This window comes from Rhamphochromis sp. 'chilingali' (assembly GCF_963969265.1).
Source record: "Rhamphochromis sp. 'chilingali' genome assembly, chromosome: 11".
NCBI classification, from domain to species: Eukaryota; Metazoa; Chordata; class Actinopteri; order Cichliformes; family Cichlidae; genus Rhamphochromis; species Rhamphochromis sp. 'chilingali'.
In genome coordinates this window covers 16805046-16826596 of record NC_137938.1, presented here as the reverse complement: position 1 = coordinate 16826596, position 21551 = coordinate 16805046, and the positions used below count along the sequence as shown (strand labels likewise).

The window sequence follows — 21551 nt, the reverse complement described above, 5'->3', positions numbered from 1 at the left end:
TGGTCACCCATACGTGAGATCTTAGTCATGCTGCAGAGCTTCTCAGGGCAAGTGTTTCTGATCGAATCTGACATCCAATTATTCCATCTTCTTTTCTTCTCTAAGTTACAGCGGTAGCAGGAACCCCACCCCCCCAAAACAACTTGAAAATGAATTGTCTTTTATGTGACAGTGCTTGTACTGTAAATCCTTTGCTTCTGGTTTCTTTGCTGGCAATGAGAAAGACATATTTATCTTAGAGGAACTGTTTCAGTCACCATCTCTCCTGGCTGAAACAGTTTACCAGCAAAAGCACCAAAAATAATGCATGCACAAGATGGTCCTATTGGTAGAGCCATGTACACAGATTGATGTTGTAAAATCAACTGTTCCATTGGTAAAATGTTTGCAGTGGCTAATGTTACATAAGTGCTTAAGCTAATGTAGTGCACAACCATTATATGTCATTACACCTCGCTACTCAGCATCCTTCCTCAACAAAACATAACATTTACATTTAAAATTAACTTTCCGCCACAGCAGGGATTTAGAATGACTTTTTAATAAAGGGGTTTTTATTTAAACTTGCTAGGCTAGCGTTAGTTGATACTATAGAGCTCCATCCACTTGTCCAGAAATGGTCACTGCCTGGTCCAGAAAACCAGCATGGTGGTGAGAGGCCAACTTGACGGCACCCAAAATGCTGACTTTGAAGAGTCTAAATGAGACTTCCCAAAGCAGTGGGTGATGTCATATTGGCTACATCCTACAGTCAATGTTCAGTCTGTGCTCTTAATGAGCTGCATCTCCACCATCTACTCTGGAGTCAATTCCACCTTCTTTGAATGCAAAGGGTCTACGTCAGGATGTCAGATGTGATACATTCATCTCAAAACCTCACAATGTCATCAAGACTTTGAACAGAGGAAACACGACAATCATAATGACAAACATAGGAAAATTGCCACTGGCCCAAACTGGAAAAATAAAAACAAACAAACAAAAAATGCTAACGTGGTTGTTTGCAGTATATAAGAATAATAGCATAATAATTGTTTTTCGTAACTATAAAGGTTGGGTGTATTACTAAATTTCTAAAAGTAAAACATGCAACAAGGTTAGCTAAAACACTATAGCGAAACTATGCACTGCTAGTGACATTAGCACAATAGCTGAAGTGTTACTATATAGTGTTACCTAGAGTTTCAGCTTGACAAATAAAAACACATGGTGTGGAAATCTTTTGTGTCTCCATCTATTGTGATGTAAATTTGTCATTTGACTTTGTTCTTGATTTAAAAAAAAAAGAATGTCTTTAAAAATGCTAACCCTAAATTAGCCATTTAGTAACAGTAGCTCAGCCTTTATTTTGAATACAAACCTAGCTAATGCTAACTTATAGAATGTTTAGACTTATGATAAGAAACAACAATAAAACGAGAGGTAGGAGAGGTTTTGGCTTCAGCTAACAGTAAGCAAAGCCAACAAGGTGGTTACAAATCAATCAATCAATCTATCTATCTATCTATCTATCTATCTATCTATCTATCTATCTATCTATCTATCTATCTATCTATCTATCTATCTATCTATCTATCTATCTATCGATCGATCGATCGATCGATCGCGATGCCAGAGATCAGCGGAGAATGGCCAGACTGCTTTGAGGTGATGGGAATGCAACCAAGGTATGTAGAAGAGCGTCTTTGATCCTTGAGAAAGGTGGGCTACAGTAGCAGAAAACCACACTTTGTGCCACTTCTGTCAGCTGAGAACAGGAAATTGAGTCTAAAGTTTTCAGAGTTTCACCAGAAGTTCGACAATAGAAGACTGGAATGATGTTGCCTAGTATGATTATAATACTAATAATATGATGAGTCTTTATTTCTTCTGTGACATTTGGATGGTAGTGTCAGAGTTTGATGTAAACAATATGAAAGCATGGCTCCATCCTACCCTGTATTAATAATTCAGGCTGCTGGCTGTGTTGTAATGGTGTGGGGGATATTTTCTTGGTTTATTTTGGGCCCCTTAGTACCACCTAAGCATCATTTAAAAACTCCAGCCTACTTGAGCATTGTTGCTCATCAATTTAGGACCACAATGTACTCATCTTGCGCTTCCAGTGGGGTAAATACCCACACTCCATATTACAAAACTCAAATAATCTCATTTGGTTTTTTGAACATGACAATGGGTTGACTGTACTCAGATCTGCTCCTCAGTCACTAGATCTCAATTCAGCAGAGCACAGTTAAGATGGGGTAGAAGAGGAGATTCTTATCTTGGATGTGCAGCTGAAAACTGCAGCCACAGTGCGATGCTGTATTGTCAAAAAGCACTGATGTTTTACTTTTATCTATGCAGATAATAAGTCCAATTCATTTTGAAACTGCACTTAAAATAAAAAGAATGAAAGAATGCGTGAATGCGAGAGTGAATGAATAGTGGCATTGTAAAGCGCTTTGGGTGGCTTGAAAAGCGCTATATAAATCCAATCCATTATTAATGGCATTTGTCTGTAATCCAGTGTCTGATAATGACTTGTCCTTTCAAGTGAAGAACCTGCAATGATGACTAGTTTGTCTGTATCTGTTATGTATGTCTATAAATATTTTTCAAAGGCTTTGTCACTAGAAGGAAAAGTAAAAAGTACGTTTAAAGGTCCATCTGCCACACAGTCCTGATCTGAAGGGAAAAGCTCAAAGGGAGCAGCGACATTTCACTTCATGGTAGATAAAACCAGCTCATGCAGTCTGATAAATGATACTGGAAAACAAAATGACTCCCTCCCTGTCTTTTCTTTTCTTTCTTTTCTTTTTTTTTCTTTATTGGGCTGAACTGTCCAGAAATGTTTTCATAGACCCCAGAGGAAAACTTTGTGTGATTGTAAAAGATTGCTTTATGAGGCATTGAAGCCGTCTCATCCACATACATTAGATCCTGCAGAGCAGGAAAACAAGGTTCTGTTTTGGAAATGATTTTTAAATCTAAATAACCACCAAGTCATCTGACAGGAAAAGGCATTAACATCACCAGTAGGAAAGGGTATGTATTATTTTTGAATTTGCGCCTCCATTTGAATTTCTGACAACATAATCTCATTCCTGTCTTTCAATACGCTCAAAAGAATAAATCATCCATTTCGCAATGAGTAATGAGGTGCCAGGTTGTGTTTATACAAAACATTTCATTTGCAGTCCTTGGTGTTGTAATGGATGTGTATACCTGCTGCTGGCTTTGATTTAGCTTTGCAGAGGGGAGCAGCAGCACCATGCATGGCCACGGGGCCCAGTCCAATGCTTTGCAAACCGTGTCTCCACACCTGGGAAACGCATTGGCAGAGCTGCTTTCAGTCCACTGTAACTGACTAACGGTTCCATGTATATTTCCAGATGTGGGATTCAGTTTCAGTTCAACCTGTCTGCAGTTCAACATGCCAAAACAAAGTAAAGAGAAAACAAAACACACAATTACAGGCAACAGATGAAGTGAAGGTCAAGCTTTTTAAAACACCCTTTAGATTATACTCTAAAAATAATATTTTTCTTCCAAATTTGAAAATCGTTCTTTAATTAAGGCTGATTTTACAGGGGTGCAAGTTAACTGTAAGCGCCATTATAGCTGACTGCGTGTGTCTGCATCCTGTCATGATGAGGGAGTTACGCACAGCTCCTGTGTGGGACTCTGAGTTAAGACAGTGCAGTAGAGTATATGGGATAATCAGGGTTTACAGATCTGGGTGGCTCCAGTGACGCAGGGCTTTACCCGTGCCTAATAGAGTGTCCGTGACGACAGCCTCCTTTGCCTCCACATGGCATTCCCTGGGCATCACTGATCCCTTCGGGCTCATGCAACCCCTGACCTTCTCACATGCTGATTTAATAGAGTCTGAGAGGTTCATAAGAAGCCATACAGAAATATAATGACATTAATCAAAGAGATGAAATGCCACAATGCAAACCCTTAATTGCAACCAATGACATGATGGACATGTTAAAGCAGGGGTGGGCAACTGCAGGCCTCGACGGCCGGTGTACCTGCAGGTTTTAGATGTATCCTTGGACCAACACAGCTGATTTACATGGCTAAATTAGCTCCTCAACATGTCCTGAAGTTCTCCAGAGGTCTGGTAACAAACTAATCATGTGATTCAGGTGTGTTGACCCAAGGTGAGATCTAAAACCTGTAGGACACCGGCCCTCGGGGCCTGGAATTGCCCACCCCTGTGCTAAAGTGTGTTTTAGAGAGTATCCTGATTGGTCACTGAGCATATCAGCAGCTGAAGGTGTATGTGAGGTCAGAGGTAACATGTTTTTAATGTCACAGGCAAAATGTTTACCCACTTTTTTTTTCTTTTAAAATTAAAAGTCGCATTTCTTTGATGACTTTTAACAATGACTGTAGATAGTGACACTGTAAAGGTAGCCTTAGACTCAGTGTAGCTCAGCTGATTTACTTAAAGGCCTAAACCAGCCAGCCCATAGATGGCGACATGACGACGTGTAGCGAGTTGCGGATCAGCTCAGTCTAAACAGATTAGAATACTTTTATATTTATTTATTTGCTTATTTTTTTTAACAATTTAATTCTATTTTTTTTCCTCTTTTTTTTTAATTTGTAATTTTATTTGACAAAAGAGGGATCATGACCACGGGAATGATCTCATGAGTAACTGAATGATTGTTCCCGTATTCAGTGTGGTTCGGAGCCTCAGTTATCTCATGAAGTGATATGAAATTTAATATATATCTTCTCATTAAAATTCATTTTAAAATTTTACTATAAGACTATGGAGCAGCTTGATAAAGCAGAGCCTTATAGTATTGTCAAACTGACCAGCGTTAGCAGCGAGAAGCAGATGGGGGGCGGGGTGAAGTGCAGCTTGACAACTTCAGACTACAGACCAGAGTCTTGCAGAAGGATGCTGCGTGTCAAGTGGGCAAGTATCGGTTAACTTATAGAAAAAAAGCACGGGGGGGAATATGTTGATCTAAAGAGACTCGAGGAGAGGAAGCTGGATTTCCTGAGCGCACACAGCTGCATTAACGGGATTACTATTTGGCAGCAGGAGGAGATATTAAAAAATATGTAGGAGCCGTGCGTAAAAATCCACAAGATTCCTCCGAGGGGGTTGAACGTCAGTGGGAGGACTGTGCCAAAAGCGCGACTTGAGCAGCAGCTTATTCATGCAAATTCATAAAGTCATAGGCGTGCCTTTTGGGCGATGGAGTCACAGTCGGAAAAGCAAACACCCTCCTGGATCATCAGCGACCTTCAAAGACTGTGATGCGCAGCGCTCGGACGCATTGACAGCAGCACCGAGGCAAATGTTTTAAAGGCGTAAAAGAGACAGAAGAGAAAGTTAGGGCTCGCTCTTCCGCGCGCTTTTGTTAGCGGGCTCAGATTCTCCCTTAGCTTAGTCACCAGCTCGACTGCTGCGCCACTTCTCCGCTTGGATCTCCAACCAGAGTGCGCAAACTGTAACGCACAGCCACCAGCCCCGCTGCTCTTTAATATATATATATTTTTATTATTATTATTATTATTATTTCTGTTTACAGTCACTTTGGACTATTTCAAATACTGGCACTCCTCATGCGGAAGACCCTACTGTTTTGAGAAAACGATTGAATTTTGTTTTATTGAAATTCCGGAGGACTTCAACACCATGTCAGAGGAAGATAGCAGCTCCACTACCAGCTGTGTGTCCGACACAGACAGCAGCAACGTCAGCGTCCTCAGCTGGGAGCAAGTGCAGCGACTGGATGCCATCCTGACGGAGACCATCCCGATACACGGCCGGGGAAACTTCCCCACTCTGGAGATGCAGCCGCGGCAGATAGTTAAAGTGGTGCGCAGTCGGATGGAGGAAAAACAGATCCATGTCCGGGACGTTCGATTAAACGGCTCTGCGGCCAGCCACATTCTGCACGAGGACAGCGGACTGGGCTATAAAGACCTTGACCTCATATTTTGCGCAAATATGAAAGGAGAGAGTGATTTTCAGACTGTGAAGGACATAGTTTTGGACTGTCTCCTGGATTTTTTACCCGACTGTGTGAATAAGGAGAAAATAACCCCTTTAACGTTAAAGGTAGGCTACACACGCCCTGGCAGATTTTTATTTCTGCTTCAGATTTGTTAGATTAGTTTTATATATGTGATAAGATTGAATTGTATTTGTGCCAACAGGGATTAGCGACCATTACGCACAGCTTAATGTGCAATTAGATCACTTTAGTGATAGTTAAAAAATTTGTTTGCTGTAGTTAAGAGGATCGAGTTAAACCAATTTGGAAGGGATCCTGAGCTCAGCCATATAAGTACATTCCATAGCCTTTAATATTGAGGTCAGTAGCATTAATAGCTCAACAACATACAGTAATTACTTGTATAAATATAGGCATTAAATTCAAATCCTTACTGTACAATGCAAAGTTAGGCAGAATTCTACTGAATTAGTAATTGCAGCTTCAGTTCTATTCACTTTGTTTGTGCTTCTTTTTCTCTCACTCTCTTTCACCCTCTGCACACTCACTCATTTAGGAAGCCTATGTGCAAAAGATGGTGAAGGTGTGCAATGACTCAGACCGCTGGAGTCTCATCTCCCTCTCCAATAACCGGGGGAAGAATGTGGAGCTGAAGTTTGTGGACTCTCTCCGGCGGCAGTTTGAGTTCAGCGTGGACTCATTTCAGATCAAGCTTGACTCTCTGCTGCTGTTCTATGATTGCTCAGAGAACCCCATGGCTGAGACCTTCCACCCCACCATCATGGGCGAGAGCGTGTATGGTGACTTCAGTGAGGCTCTGGACCACCTACGTCACAAGATAATCTGCACGCGGAACCCGGAGGAGATCCGTGGAGGGGGTCTCCTGAAGTACTGTCACCTGCTGGTGAGGGGGTTCCGGGCTGCGTCAGAGTCAGAGATGAAGTCCCTGCAGCGCTACATGTGCTCGCGCTTCTTCATTGACTTCCCTGATATTGGTGAGCAGCAGCGCAAGCTGGAGTCCTACCTTCAAAACCACTTTGTGGGCCTGGAGGACCGCAAGTACGACTACCTGATGACCCTCCACGGAGTGGTCAACGAGAGCACCGTGTGTCTGATGGGACACGAGAGACGGCAGACCTTAGGGCTCATAGCCATGCTGGCTGTACGTGTCCTGGCTGAGCAGAATGTCATCCCCAATGTGGCTAATGTTACATGTTACTACCAACCTGCTCCTTATGTGGCAGATGGCAACTTCAGTAACTACTACATAGCGCAGGTGCAGCCAGTGTTTGCTTGCCAGCAGCCTGCCTACTCCACCTGGCTGCCGTGTAACTGAGTATCCCTAAATGAGAGAGGAAGGAGGGATCCTGATGTCTTTAAACAGGAGCGAGTGGCACAGTCGTACCCTTAACCCTGCACAGTGCTTGACAGCTGACTGAAAAAAAGGCATCCTTTTGTTCTGTGTTTTGCATCAAAGCTTCTGCTTTTGTTCATACTTTGAGTATGAATGGTAAATCCAGAACAGTTGGCAAAATTCAGATGTGATTATCTCACATTTACCGAAACACCGACAGTCTCCTGATCCTGCCCAGGCCAACCAGGTTCGGAAAAGACTCATTTGGATAGCTTGGAAGCAATATCTGAGTTTTAAGGCCTTGAATGCCAGCTGCAGACGTATCATTGACACTGTGCAGAAGACTGATTCAATCTTTAATTGAAACTCATTAGCCAGCATGTTGCAGCAGCAGCAGCAGCAGCAGCCCAATCAGCTGCATCAGAGTCTTTAAGCGAGACACTCACATGCACTTTGAGGTGAAATCAGAAGTGCACAGTGCTCCAAAGCGCGCCGTGCTTTACATCATCTGAACCGAGGTGAGATCCTATTAAACTAGAGTGGACAACAAACATCACCTCACATTTGGATATAATTCTTGTTGTTTACAGACCAAAGATTTTTTTTTTCTAACTCGAATACCCCACCCACTTTTAAGGGAGAAATAGAAACAAAATATGAAGCTATTGTAATGTCTGTTTGTATATGTGAACATTTATGTGTTTATAAAGTGCCTATTGCCTCACAGCAGGCAGAGAAAAGAACGAGCAGGCCACATGACCCCCTACGCTGTTTATAGACAGTAGCACCCCCAGAGGCTTGTGAATGTATATGTGAAATCCTGCACAGTCAGTGTTTGTGTACACGCGTGTGTTCGGGTGAAAAAGGAGCACTGTTTGTGTGGATTTTGCAGTAAAGTAGCAGCCAAACGTACGAACGAAAAGTTCCTGCAAGGTTCACGTTTCCTCTTGTGTATATTCAGTAAACGTCCCAGATTACCAGCATGTCATGACAGAGCCCGATTAAATATCAGCGACTTATGGAGTCACAAACAATGTTTCCTGTATATTTTGTGTAGTGGTGCTTCACTTTTTCTCATCTGAGAAGAAAAACAAAAACAAGGAGGGGTGGGAGTGACAATAAGTAGATGATCGATGCAGGGAGAGCTCGATCGTAGACTGTGTTCCTCAGTTTTGGAGGAGGCTTGCAGAGACACCTCAGATGATGAGAAACTGTTTGCTGTAGCACCCTGGCAGGGAATTCCGCAGCTGCTGCTGAAGAGCTTGAACTTAGCTGGGAATGCAGATACTCTGTTCAGGAAATGTAGTGCCAAACACTTAGGCGTCTCCTCCCTCCTGCCCCTTTGTTGATAGCCCTAAAGTTTAATGAGGCCATTGTTTGAAGCAGATGCTGATAGAGAAAGAGAGGCAGAAGAGAGTGAGACGCTAGTAGGGAAAAAACCCAACTGATGATCTGGAGAGATGGGTGCAGCTGGTGATGGGGTTTATCTATCTGGGGCTACTGTGTTTTACTGTACAAACTGTCTTTGTTAAGGTCAGATTACAGCTACAACTTGTCGGAGAGCTTGAAACCAAACCATCCTGTTATCAGCGCCTGCTTTAATTATCTGCTCATTGAAACAAAGAATGGAAAGCGAAGAATCCCGCATGCATGCGTCCACCTCAGCATCAGACGACTAAGTTGCACCTTATGTTTCCATTGTGAGGGTTGATGGTTATTAATGTTTTTCTTTTTTGATTTTTTAAGGCTTCATTCCTCACCTGTTTTGAAGAATTGTGTATAAATATATGATTACATGCTTGCTAACTATACTGTAGCTTTTTTCTCCCCCAGCTGCATTAAGACAAAAAAATCTGAAAACATCCGCGACTAGCATCGTGTCAGTACTGCAACAAAAAAAGAAATTCTCTCGATGGAAAAGCATTTCGCTCTCATCCCCTAGTCTGGTGACCCATAACTTCTTTGCTCAGTTGTTTCTTCTAAATAGCTGTCCATGCTGATGGTATCCTTTGGATTGTGCAGGCAATGTATTGTAATTTTATACTCAGTGAAGTCCTAACAGTGGACTAGCTAGTGGCTCCAGTCTGCTTGTCAGCTAGTGATCGTGCCTATCAGTTAGAGATTGTGGGTTGCTGCAGCGTCTTGTATGTGTTGTCCAAAGCTCAGTTTCATGCAGTCTTTTACAAATCGCAAAAGAAAAGAAAAAAATCTTTGTCATGTATGTATATTTTTTATGATTGTTATTTTTATAAATGTATCAGACACTGCAGGTGTTGCAGTGATTTTCAATCTGTGATCGAGCTTCAGAGGAAATGTTCTCAGTAGCTTTTTTTTTTGGTTTCTTTTTTTTTTGCTATATTATGTTATTTGTCCAATGGGTCAAAAGGTTAAAGATGTTTTCCTCAATAAAATATCTGAAAACCAGATTTGTTATGTCTTCTGTTATGCATCTGTTTGACTGTAAATCAAGTTTACTGCACTGGTTTGCTCCAGAAACAAACTTCCTGCCAAATGCAAGAAATTACTCATTTATTGATTAACCTCAGATTTCTTTTTTTAGAGTCGTAATCTCTCTTTTTTTCTTCTTTCTTTCTTAACTGTCGTGAGCCATTCAGTGGCTTTCACATAGGCTCCCCGCTTACTTGCTTGGGAAAGTCAAATCCCTGTCACGGCCTGCTGGGCCCAACAGGCCCAGCCAGAAACCCATCCAGAACTGGCTCGTTGCTGCCAGAAAGAGCTGTTGAATGTGAAGGGATTTGCGTCCACCCAATAAAAACAGACTTTAGCGCTTTTGCAGAATGAATATCTTTGCCTGCTCATCGAATTCTCTCTGTTAACAAAACCCCCCCACCCCTCCAGCCCCTCCATATGCCGACAGAAATGCAGTGACGATCAGCGCTGAGGCCCACTGTGACCAGAGTCCAAATGTTTCATGGCTGTCAGGCTGAAAGAAAACTTGCCACAGCAGAGCTGATTGTCACACAGGTCACATGACAGACTGTCCTAGATACAGAAGGATATAGAGATGTAAACACATAATGAGTAAGAGATTCACTGTACCACATGGTCCTATATATAGTCGATAAGATAAGGACATTATAGCTTGAACTTAAGCGCATTTGCAGCTGATTAAATCTGAGCAATAGAGGAATGATTGACAGGGCCGGGCTAAACAGTAGAGCACCTACAGACAAGAGAAATATTTGCTGTGTATGCCTATGCGTTCTACTGGACCTTCCACTCCTACAAACTACAGGATAGGTTCATATGCTAGTACTGTAAACAGTACTAGCATTCCTACACACTGAAGAAAAGGAATTTTTTTACTATCTCTATATTCAGGTGAAAAGTTGAGGGCTCTTTTTTTTGCACAAAACAAGTTCTGCAGGCTTTTAACTTCCTAAAACTGCATTGTAGGAAGTTCCATTGACCTACAAAGGAACTGCTTGAGGAAAACGCCTCTTTATGTCCAGTATTGACCAGTTTACTTTACAAATATTGACCTGAAAAGAAAGTGAACATTCCTTTAACTAAGAGGCAGTTTTAAGATGTGATCACACCAACATATGAATCCCTAATCAAAAAATACCCCTGTGGTAGTTAAGGCTAAGAATTCATTCTAATCTTAACTTCACACCAGCCAAAGTACTCAAAAATACTTTTGTGGCAGTTCTCGCTACAGTTAGCATCTCCAGGACCACGTTTTGTAGGCAATACCACTGCAATATAGATTCCTTCCATTATTAACAGGACCAAGCACAATGCTGCATATGTCCTTCTTTAACGCTTTCCTCCAGAAAGATGACATCGAATGACCTCTCCATTACCTTTAATGATGAGTTTTGACACCAAGTGTGTATGTCAGTGAATATGTGGTTTGACGACCATTAGGGTAGCCCTTGTATGCCGTATAGGCAGAGATTACGCTCACTAACTGATGCACACCCAGTCATTTTGTTCTGGAAATTTGACAGAAATTGCTGAGTTTAGAAAACAGAAGGGTTACCTCTAGTAAAGCAGTGCTAGTCAATACTTTTGGTTCCCCTGAAGGTTTCTTCCTGTTAAAGGGGAGTTTTTCATTCCCACTGTCTAATTGTTGGGGTTTTGCTGTATTAAGGCCTTAATGCAGAGAATGTGTGGAAAAAACAACACAAAATTCTGAATTTTTTGAATGCATAGTTGTTGTGTAATGTATACACACTCCAAATATGTTGTGATTTTGAGAAATATTCATCCTTAAAAGACACAGTGTGAAAAAAATGAAGTCAACATCAAGCGATGATGAGCTGGTCCTGAGGTTCTACATAAGGAAAGGAAGAAACTGAGGTTTTGGGTTCATCCAGTTTTCATGAGAAGGCAAGCAGCAGGGAGAGTTTCGTGGTTTCATCCAGGAGTTGAAGCTGTATCGTGAACGCTTTTGTACAACATATTTCAGGATGTCAGAGGGGCAGTTTGAACTCTTACAGGCAGAGTTGGGACCACATCTAAGGAGGCAGAGAAACCATTTCAGAGAGCAGATTGACCCAGAGCAGCATCTAACTGTGTGTCTGAGGTAAAATATTATTATTTGACCATTTTTATATCATTGTAAATTCAGTACTAGTGCATATTTTGAAGTGCACGTGCACTTGTCGCTAAATGCAGCGATCTGATTAGTCAGATCTGTTCATTTGGATCCCAAAAAAGTTGAGAATGATCCTAAAAAGTAAATGCTGCAAAATCGTCCTATGAAATAAAGTGGTCGGTATGAAAGGCTGTATTAGGAGTAGGTGAGGCTGAGAAATATTTTTAATACACAAAATATTTGCATGTATTGCATGAACATTACACACGTGGTGTATAAATGTCTTTATTGTAGGGTCTTTACCTTACAATAAATGTACCTTGAGGTAACTGTTGGGATTTATATACAAATTTTATATAAATAAAATGAACAGAGGATTAAATATCTATGCTGGTGTCACTTATAATCATAATTACACAAAGTGTTATTCCATGTTTTCACCATCTATCTTTCAGCCCATTTTGGGGGATTTTAAATAAGTAACTTCTACTTTACTTTGCTTTATTCCTGCTCGTCTAACAGAACTTTTTAATTTCCTTTAACCAGCACACTTTGTGCGCCTCTGCTTAGAATCAAAGGCTAAAAGTTCCGTTTAGCAAAAGAGAATATGCCATTTAGCAACTACAGGTTAAAAATAAACTGCATATAGCAACCATCAACCTCTCTACATGTGAATTAGCATTTTGAAACCTCAAGCATTTTGCCTTTTAGCCTTTTGTTGTTTTTGTTTTGCAGCCAGAACATATTTAAACAAGATGGCAGACTGGTCATTTATCGGTGTTAGCAAACATTCTTAGCAAGGTACACCCATAGACCGTATAGCTACGATAAAGGTGTGTGACATAGATATACATACATAGTTTTTGTACAAGCTAATAGTGTCAATTAACTGCATGGCAAACCATATTATTTGTCAGATAACAGCTATAGCGCAGTTCAGAGGTCCAAGAGCCCTAAACTAGTTTTATTATGACACTTCAGTGTTTAGGGATGGGATCCATGGAGATCGACTTGTTTCTGGAGAGTAGAAGTGGCCATTCAAGGAATTTCCCTTTTTTTTGGCACAGTTTCCTCTTATCTCTCAGAATTTAGTGGAAACCCCCCCAAAAAAAACTAAAAGGAGAGATGTCATAATCAGATTGCTAGAAACACAAGCCTAGATGCAGTTTAATGTTTCTCTATTCTATAAGTGATGGCTACTTGAGTTACGTTTTTAACATTTTTGGCTGGTTGGCAGTGTTTTGTTTACTGATATTTGTGCCTTTATTGATTTAGGGGCCAGTGTGCACCACACATCTTTGATACAGTATCTAATGCAGTACTCATCAAGGCTACTCCTTGGCATTTGTTGGGGCATATAAAAGACAAGGAGTGTGCAAATCATATCACCAGAGGCCCAGTATCATTCATATAGAGCCTAAAATAACTTAAAGTATCAAATGTCAAAGTTGTGTAACATCACCTTTATCATGTTGTCCTTCAACCGTCAACCAGCAGGAATATTTATTTGCTTATTGTCAACGCCTGCCTTCTGGTGCTGTTAGTCTAAGTCTTAATTTCAAGCATCACTCTACTTAATCCTCTCTTAAGAACCCATCTCATTTGTGGTTGGCTCTATAAAGAAGTCAGATTGATGTAATGGCGCCAAAGGACCTAAATCTCAGGTCCCTAATTTGAGATGCAGCATGAAGTGAAGTAGCCCTCTTAATTTAAGGGAAGCTTTGATTTAGAGTTTAAAGAGAGAGTTCTGAAAGACTCCTACCACAGTAGGTAGCTGGCAGAGGGAGATAGATGAAACAGAGGGAATCCACACAGTGGATCCAGTGTCGTTATAATTATCTGTTTACCTTTAAATAACGTCTAAGACACTTGTCATTCATCCTGTAGTTCTTCGTCCCTTCTGGTAGTCTGTACTCATCTGTTCTTTAATGGCTTTTCCACCGCAAAGATTGGAGAGTGGCTGGCTTCATGTGATTTTGCTCCTTTTTTCCTTCCCTGTTGCTGTGAAGAATTTTTTCCAGATGAAGGTTTTCATGGAATAAGTGGGAACTGTTTGGACCACAGCATTACCAAACCTAGTTTGGTCCCGACTCCAGTCCACTGGTGAGGAGCTACAACTGTGGCCAGACTAATATGCTGTTTCAATTTCTCTAAAATCCCAGTTATAGGAACATTTCAGTATTGTGTGTGTGTTTTTCTTTTTCAGTAGTGTGGGATACTACTGAGCAGACAGCATAAAAGCCCAGACCCCCCCTAACATACACACACACATACACACAAATCTTGTAAACAGATTCCACACGGGTCAGTCTGTACAAACAATAAGGAAACATCCATCAGGCATGCTAGCAGCCATAAGTGAGATAAGAGTGAAGGTCAGCTGCAGGCCGACTTGCCTTTGGCAATGCTTTACATCAGCATGTCCCACTCAGTGTGCTCAGGCTGTGCTGTGTAGAATTTGTATTTACAGCAAGGTTTCGGCCATCATACCAGACTGTCTCGTGACGTGACCCCGTTTCCGTAGCCCTTCATGATATACAACCTCATCCAGTTTAAAATGGGCTGGAAAAAACCCTCCACGATTTCCTTTACTCAATCAAGAGACTTTGAAAAAATAAAGATTTATAAGGTTTGAAATGTTAGTCAAAGTGATCAAAGGTATCATGAGTAAAATACACCATTCACCCATGATTGAGTTCAGTGACTGGGACAGTACAGTCAGAGCTCTGAAAGATTCAGTGACCAATATAAAGAGTCAAGATATTCAGGACACTGAAAAGAACTGCTTTACACATCACTTTCCCCATCACTGTAGGAAACTTTCCCAAGTCACCCTTATAATAATCATGTCAAACTAAATTACTGGCTATCATTACCTTAATTTGGGCCTTGTTTCATGCTTTAAGCGATGCATATCTGTCTCCTGCTTTACCCTGTGGCAAATTTCTGTCACTCTGTGGAATGTGCAAAACATAATAGGAAAAAGGTTATATTTAAACATGCACTCATTAATGGGTTTTCATCAGCAAAAGGTTAAATGACTATTTTACACAAGAATGTGCATTTGTAGTATCGACCTCACATATTCTGATTTGAAATCCACTCTGTGCAGTCTTTCCAGCATCAGACGCAAAGACTTAGCATTAACCTAGCTAGTCGGCGAAGTTAAGCTATTAGTTTAGCGACATTTTCCTAATGAGTTGGTCGAGTTTACTAGATGGCTGCAAACACAGATGCAATAGCAAGGATTTCTTAACCTGTTAATAAGTCTTTGTTGAGCCTACAGTTTTTAAGATAGTTTAGTGATATTAAGATCTCTCTCTTTCTCTCTCATGGCCTGCAATGTATTGTTCATTACTAATTAAAAGGTGTTGAGTAAATATATTGTAATATGTGGTCGCAAGAATGTTTAAATGCTTTCCCCAACTCTCTGTGCATATGAATGACCGTGAACCTGACCTCACAGCCCACTTTTAGTCAGTAGTTCTGGTCAAATGTATCGTTTCTAAGATTGGGGAAACCTGCAGTCAGCTGAGAGTGAAGAAGTCAATTAGATCAGCGGTCCCCAACCTTTTTTGCACCACGGACCAGTTTATGCCCGACAATATTTTCATGGACCGGCCTTTAAGGTGTCAAAAATAAATACAACAAAATAAAACTAATACCGGTACCGAAAAAAAGTAGATTTATTCATAACACATGTGAAAAGACCCAGGAAAACCGAGTTAACGATAAAAACGATAACAAAATAATGCTGAAAACCGATAAAAACCCTGAAAACCATACATTTCACACCTGAGCCTCAACTCTCACGGCCCGGTACCAAATGACTCACGGACCGGTACCGGTCCGAGGCCCGGGGATTGGGGACCGCTGAATTAGATGAGTGATGAAATGTTTCTCCCACTGAAAACACAACATCCAGATGAACTGAATCAACTCTGTGACACTCAAAGAAGTTAGGTTTAAAGGTTGAAAAGGTGGTTAGCACTGCTGCCCCACAGCAAGAAGATCCTTGGATTGAATCCATCATCCAGCTAGTTCTTTTTTATGTTGGTTTTCCATGTTATCTCGGTGTCTGTGTGGGTTCTTCCAGGTATGCCAGCTTTCTCCCACAGTCTAAAGACATAAAATTAGTGGGGTTTGGTTAATTGGTGATTCTAAATTGCCCATGAGTGTGAATGTGAGTGCAAACTGTCATCGTGTGTCTCTCTGTGTGTAGCCCTGGGAGATCCTATCTGCAACCGTGAATTTAGACTCTACGTTAAAAGATGATTATTTAAACTATGAAACACTTCTTCCATTTGACCCATAAGCCTTTTATCATTGAGTCCACTGGCAAGTAGAGAGCAATGATAGAGAGAGGAACTTATCACTGACTTGTGTGTTGATAATGAAACAATATGAATGCATGTAATACAGATGAATACAAATCAATGTCCCAGCAAAATAAATTAAGTTGGAAATGAAGTGAAAAAAGCCACATTAATAGATCAATAAAGATTGGAGATACAATTTGAGGTCAGCTGGAGGGAAATTTGACATTTAATCTCACATCAATTAAATGAATTATTTCTGAGCTGCATTCTTGCCTCAAACCCAATGATGCTGACATGTCTGCTTTATTGCCATCAATTATAATTTTGTCACACTTCTGTATCCATTTTAAATGATTTGCTTGTTATTAACAATGACCTTACCTTACTAAGTGTATGCCTACCCAGATCCATTTCTTTCGACAGCACATAGATTACTGACAAATTTATGTCTCCATTCATTGAGGCTTTTTTTTATTATCATTTATTTCACTGGAATTTTTTAATTAGAATTTAATTAACATTGTATTCTAGGTAAAACAGTAAGGCTGTGTAGTCCCCTTTTATAACAGAGAGTATGTTTTTAGAGACTACACAGCTAAAGTTAATTAAGATTTATCATACAATGCATAACTCAATCAATTGATTTGCCCTGTCTCTGTTTATTGTTTCGATGTGATTTTCCGTGAGCAGTAACAAGATGAAGCTCAAAATTCCTGGGAACTGAAATGGCATTGCCTCGTTTTCCCTGCTCTAAGCACATTAGATGGTGTCGTACACAGACTGGAAGGTCGGCTAAGGTATTAGCAATAATGGCCTAGAAAGGAAGAAAGAGATATCGCATATTAGTAGTTTTGCACCAAGATGTGTGTCAGACAAGAGTTACTGCAGGGCAACTCCGCTGCAGTGTTACAAAGGACTTTTGAGCAAACACTTAAGGGAAACACAAAAGAAACCAGAACAGAAACAGATCTGCAGGCAAAGAGGTCAACAGCAGCTGTCAGTCAGTGCAATGAAGAGATGATAGCTTTTCAAGCTGATATTTGAAAACTTCTGTAAACGTACACCTCAGCTGAAAGCATCAGCGGGGCAGGAATTACGAAGCTTAAACTACTAAATTGCGCTGAGGTGAGGTTATAGGTCAGGATAAGGGTGACAGAGTAAGAATATGCTGTAAAAAGGAAAAAGGTTAGGGGTGGGAGAGATGCAAAGAGAAGTGGCTCATAATGGAGAACTGTGTGTGTGTGTAGAGAGTGAAGGTGAGCTAGCGCAGAGTGGGAAGGTGATCCTCTCGTCTCAGAGATTAGGGTCACTGAGGTCGGCAGGTTTATCTTACATAAGTCTCAGGACAGACGAGCCTTCTTACGCACAAAGACGGAGAGAGAGAATAGTTTGCCTATCTTACTAAACTGTGCTGGGTAAATATAATTTTGTGCATGTTTCAAAAGCAGCAAGTGTTTCATACCAACACACCTAAACAGGTAATGAGATTAAATCATTTTACTGAACTTGCAATCAATATTTTAAGCATTTTCTGAAAGAAAGTGTGATGGTAAATAATATAAAGTTTTATTTGATAAGGTGATAACAACACAATTTAAGCTAATATGACATTAATCTGCACAGCACTGTGCTCAAGTCTCAAGCCATCCTTCTTTCCTACATATTTTTGCAAGAAAAATGGGAAATAGGTGCAGCTATGTATTGGTATGTACAAACATGCATGGCAAATATAAGGCAAAAACACAGTTTAAAAAAAAAAAAAAAAGAATGTGAATATTTCGGTCTGACCACCTTTACTGTGCAGGAGTCTTCGGGACTAGTTCTCCAGACTCTTCTTTGGTTATTGGCTGCCTTTGGTTCCATTCTCTGTCAGGATGATCAAGACACTACTTCAGTAATGTTGAAGTCCGGGCTCTGGGAGGCCAATCCATGACTGATAGTGCTCCAGTATGAGTTTTTCTATTCATGTATTCTTTTGCCAAACTGGAGATGGATCAACTAAAGGGCCAGATGCTTAAGTCTTCCTTGGATTCTTTCCTATTTCTTAAGCATAAGACTTTTTGATACCATTTATCTGCCGTAGATAGTTTTTTTTAGTTAGTTCTTTTTACTTGAATGATCCATATCTCAGTGTTTAGTGAAAAAAGAAAAGAAGAAAAAACAACAACTTTCTTCTCAAAATGATCAAATACAAAGACTGGACGGATGGATGGACTGGACTGGCGCCAATGGAGAACTGTTCATCAACTTTAAACGATTATTACCAGAAAGTCTGACTCCTTGGAAGAATAATATAAAGAAATGTCGGTGACTTAAGACTTGAACTTGTACTTTTGATTAGTAATTTCCTGTTTCAGTTCAGTTCATTCCAATAGTTATACTCAGTGTTTGCTCAAACAGAAGCAGAAATCATCACACTATATGAATAATTTAGATTTTGCTGAGATTCAGCTGCTTGTGATAATTCATTTGTTGAATGTGTGAGTCAGAGCTCCTGTCATCACTATGTTTAGTGTGTTGTGGTTGCTGACAGCAATGGTTGCAACTATGGCCATAGTTCATATGATGCCTTGGTGTGTGGGAGACCTGTGTTATGCACTGTTGACCTGTGAGCAGAAAAAGACACACAACCCATATTAGCACAATGTAAAATGTTTATGCATGGACTGGTGTGCATTGGTGTGCATTTTTGAACACAAACGGGTAGCTTTATCAGATCTAAGTGCGATAAAGAGTGCGAAACCTCATAAGATTATCATATTTTCAGTCTCACATGCCAGTTTGATAACAGATAGAACCCCATACAGAGATCTCACATCACATTGTGATTGCAGTTTAAGAAGATGCCTGCAAATGACTTTTGCTTTTTACAGAAAATGAGAGCTGTGGATGTTTTTCATTACATGAAAGCAGTCTCAAATCGTGTCCAAGGTCAACAAAAGGCTCAAGGGGTCTAACATGGTCATGGCAAAAGGCTATGTATTGGTCATGCTCTGTCTGTTAGCACGGTAACAACTTCCTGTAAGAATTAACTGATTTGCTCATAAGCCAACCAAACTGGGTGAAGAGTCAAGAGGTGACTGGGTCACCAAGGACCTTTCAATCTGTCTTCCAACTATTGCCAAGATATTTCAGCACTTATGATGGTGCAGGTGGAGAAGTAAGTGTGGCTACAAAGCATTGTGGCAATCCATCAAGCTCTCACTGATGTCTCAATTTCACCAAAGCACTCGCATCCACAGAGCCAGGAAGGAGGCGTGGCTTAAACCTGGATTCAAAGCCTGCTGCTTGAACTGAAGTGGCTTTTTGCTGTCATGCTCTGGCATGAGATAGCAAAGTCATGATTTTCAGTAATTATTTTAAGACATTTTTTTTTTCCATTTTTCTGGCATCCTTCTTTCATGGTTCCTGTGGACACTTAGCTGTCGTGTACCATATTGCACGTTGCTGTGTGGCTCTTTGACCCTCCTTTGTAACCGTCTTTCGCTCGAAACAGATCAAATTTTTGGCTCTGATGCAGCCCACCACTGCTTTGAGTTTACCAGCTGCTTCATATGAAATTGCATTCTTAAGACCGCTAATAGCAGCTTAAAAAGTGTATATTTATATACTTGGCTGGAAATTCCCAAATATAATATATGATGTTCTTTGAATAATTTGAAAAAATATTGCAGGGTTTTTCACCAGTACCACCAGTTAGTTTCCTGTCTGGAATAAAAAAATGTTATCATCATTTCTGTAGGTCTCAAAATAGCTTTATATTTACGACAGGAGAAAAAAATACCACTGAATGGGGTCCGGGCAATTTGGAGAGCATTTAAGCCCACAACATATTACAAACATAACCTTTCCTGGGTAAACCACAATATTCTTCTCTCAGAGACAAATGAAACCATTTTAGGCTGGCTCATCAGTTGCTGAGGTAACAGGACCCAGATGGTAGAGCTGATATAAAAGCCAGGTAATTTCATACAACAGTACTGTGAAAGGACTTGATGCGTCTCGTTTGAAACAGTGCAGACTCTCCACCTTTGCGTAAAACCAAACCGAGATACGGCATCCGTGTTTCTCCCCAGCGAGATCATTCTTGTAAACATCTATCATTTCCTTAAAAAGAAATTTCATTACTTTCCAATTTAATCCAATTGGTGGGAGAGAGTCTTTTGGGGGAAGGGGAAATGCTGAGAACTCCTTGGCAAGAAAGAGACTGTTGATTTTCTTTTGAAAGCTGCACAGTGCGACAAGATGAGGTTGACTGATCTGATTATTACCGCTGAATGCAATTGTCACACACAGGCTCAGACAAACACTTAGAAACATTACAGACTACGTGGAGGTTTGTGTAAGCAGACGAGGAAGACATTTCTCCTGATTCCTTATGAAATACTGCAGTTAAAAAAATTAGTCAAACCCATGGTCACTGATGTTTTCAGAATATTTGGACAATTAACGACTGATCTAGGAAACTTTGCAAAGGCGGCATACTCAAAGAGAAAACACATAAAACTGACATTTTAAAGGCATTTCCATTTCTTGAATCAGAATCAGAAGTTCCAGATAAGGTTCCAATAATTAGAACCTTCTTAGTTCAACACAGGTGGACCCTGTGCTATTTAAACTTCTTCATTGTCTGCTTTTTTCTTTGCTGTTTAAGTGTGTATTGTCTTCATGCCAGGATCCTAAAAGCTCAAGGCTTCTGATAAAAGTTTGCAGTGAGTGTGGCAAAGGATTTAACAAGATCCCTAATTAAATAAAAATAAATAATTGCACTATGAGGCAAATTTTCTGCAAGTGGCACTGACTTCAAACAATTGACAGTTTGTCCAGAACTGGCCATCCCAGCTAAACTGTCACTAGACAGAGTGTTTTATGTGGAAAAAAACTCTCCGAGAACTCCATAACATCATCACAGGATCTGCAGGTATAGAGCCAGCAGCTCTCGGTGTCAAAGTACACGTGTCTACAATCAGAGACTTCACCTTTAAACTTGGTACACACTTGCAACCTCACTTTGACATTAAGAACATGTGTGCTGTCACGGTTCTCTGCTGTTGTACCATCTAAAAATTTTACAACGCATTAAACAAAATGTGTTTATTTGTTTCCTTGCTTTTACAGTTTTAGGACGTGAAAAGTAACATATTGTGTTTATCTCCCAGATTTAGATTGTTGGTGGGTAAAAGTTTCACTTGAAATGTATCCATGCTAGATGTTTTTCATTGCTTTCAAGGATAGATGGAGGCAGATAAGCTCCTTGGAAACCAGCTGAAAAAAGAAGATCAAGATGTTTACCTTGGTTTGCGCTAAGCTAGAGGCTGGGGCCCACACCAGGTGTGACAGCT

General features: G+C 40.5%; 1 protein-coding gene across 1 annotated transcript; it reads left to right on the top strand.

Annotated features, from left to right (window-relative positions):
- The first annotated feature begins 4913 nt into the window (after nt 1–4913).
- On the top strand, nt 4914–9701 carry tent5aa (terminal nucleotidyltransferase 5Aa). Its single transcript, XM_080897344.1, has 2 exons — nt 4914–6076; nt 6529–9701. The coding sequence occupies exons 1-2, from the start codon at nt 5651–5653 to the stop codon at nt 7306–7308; spliced, it is 1206 nt and encodes a 401-aa protein (XP_080753470.1). The 5' UTR covers nt 4914–5650; the 3' UTR covers nt 7309–9701.
- The last annotated feature ends 11850 nt before the right edge of the window (nt 9702–21551 follow it).

Bases quoted from the DNA above. Each gene is read 5' to 3' on its own strand.
- tent5aa (XM_080897344.1), top strand. From the start codon at position 5,651: ATGTCAGAGGAAGATAGCAGCTCCACTACCAGCTGTGTGTCCGACACA. The intron at 6,077-6,528 runs GTAGGCTACACA...TCACTCATTTAG, and splicing joins TAACCCCTTTAACGTTAAAG to GAAGCCTATGTGCAAAAGAT.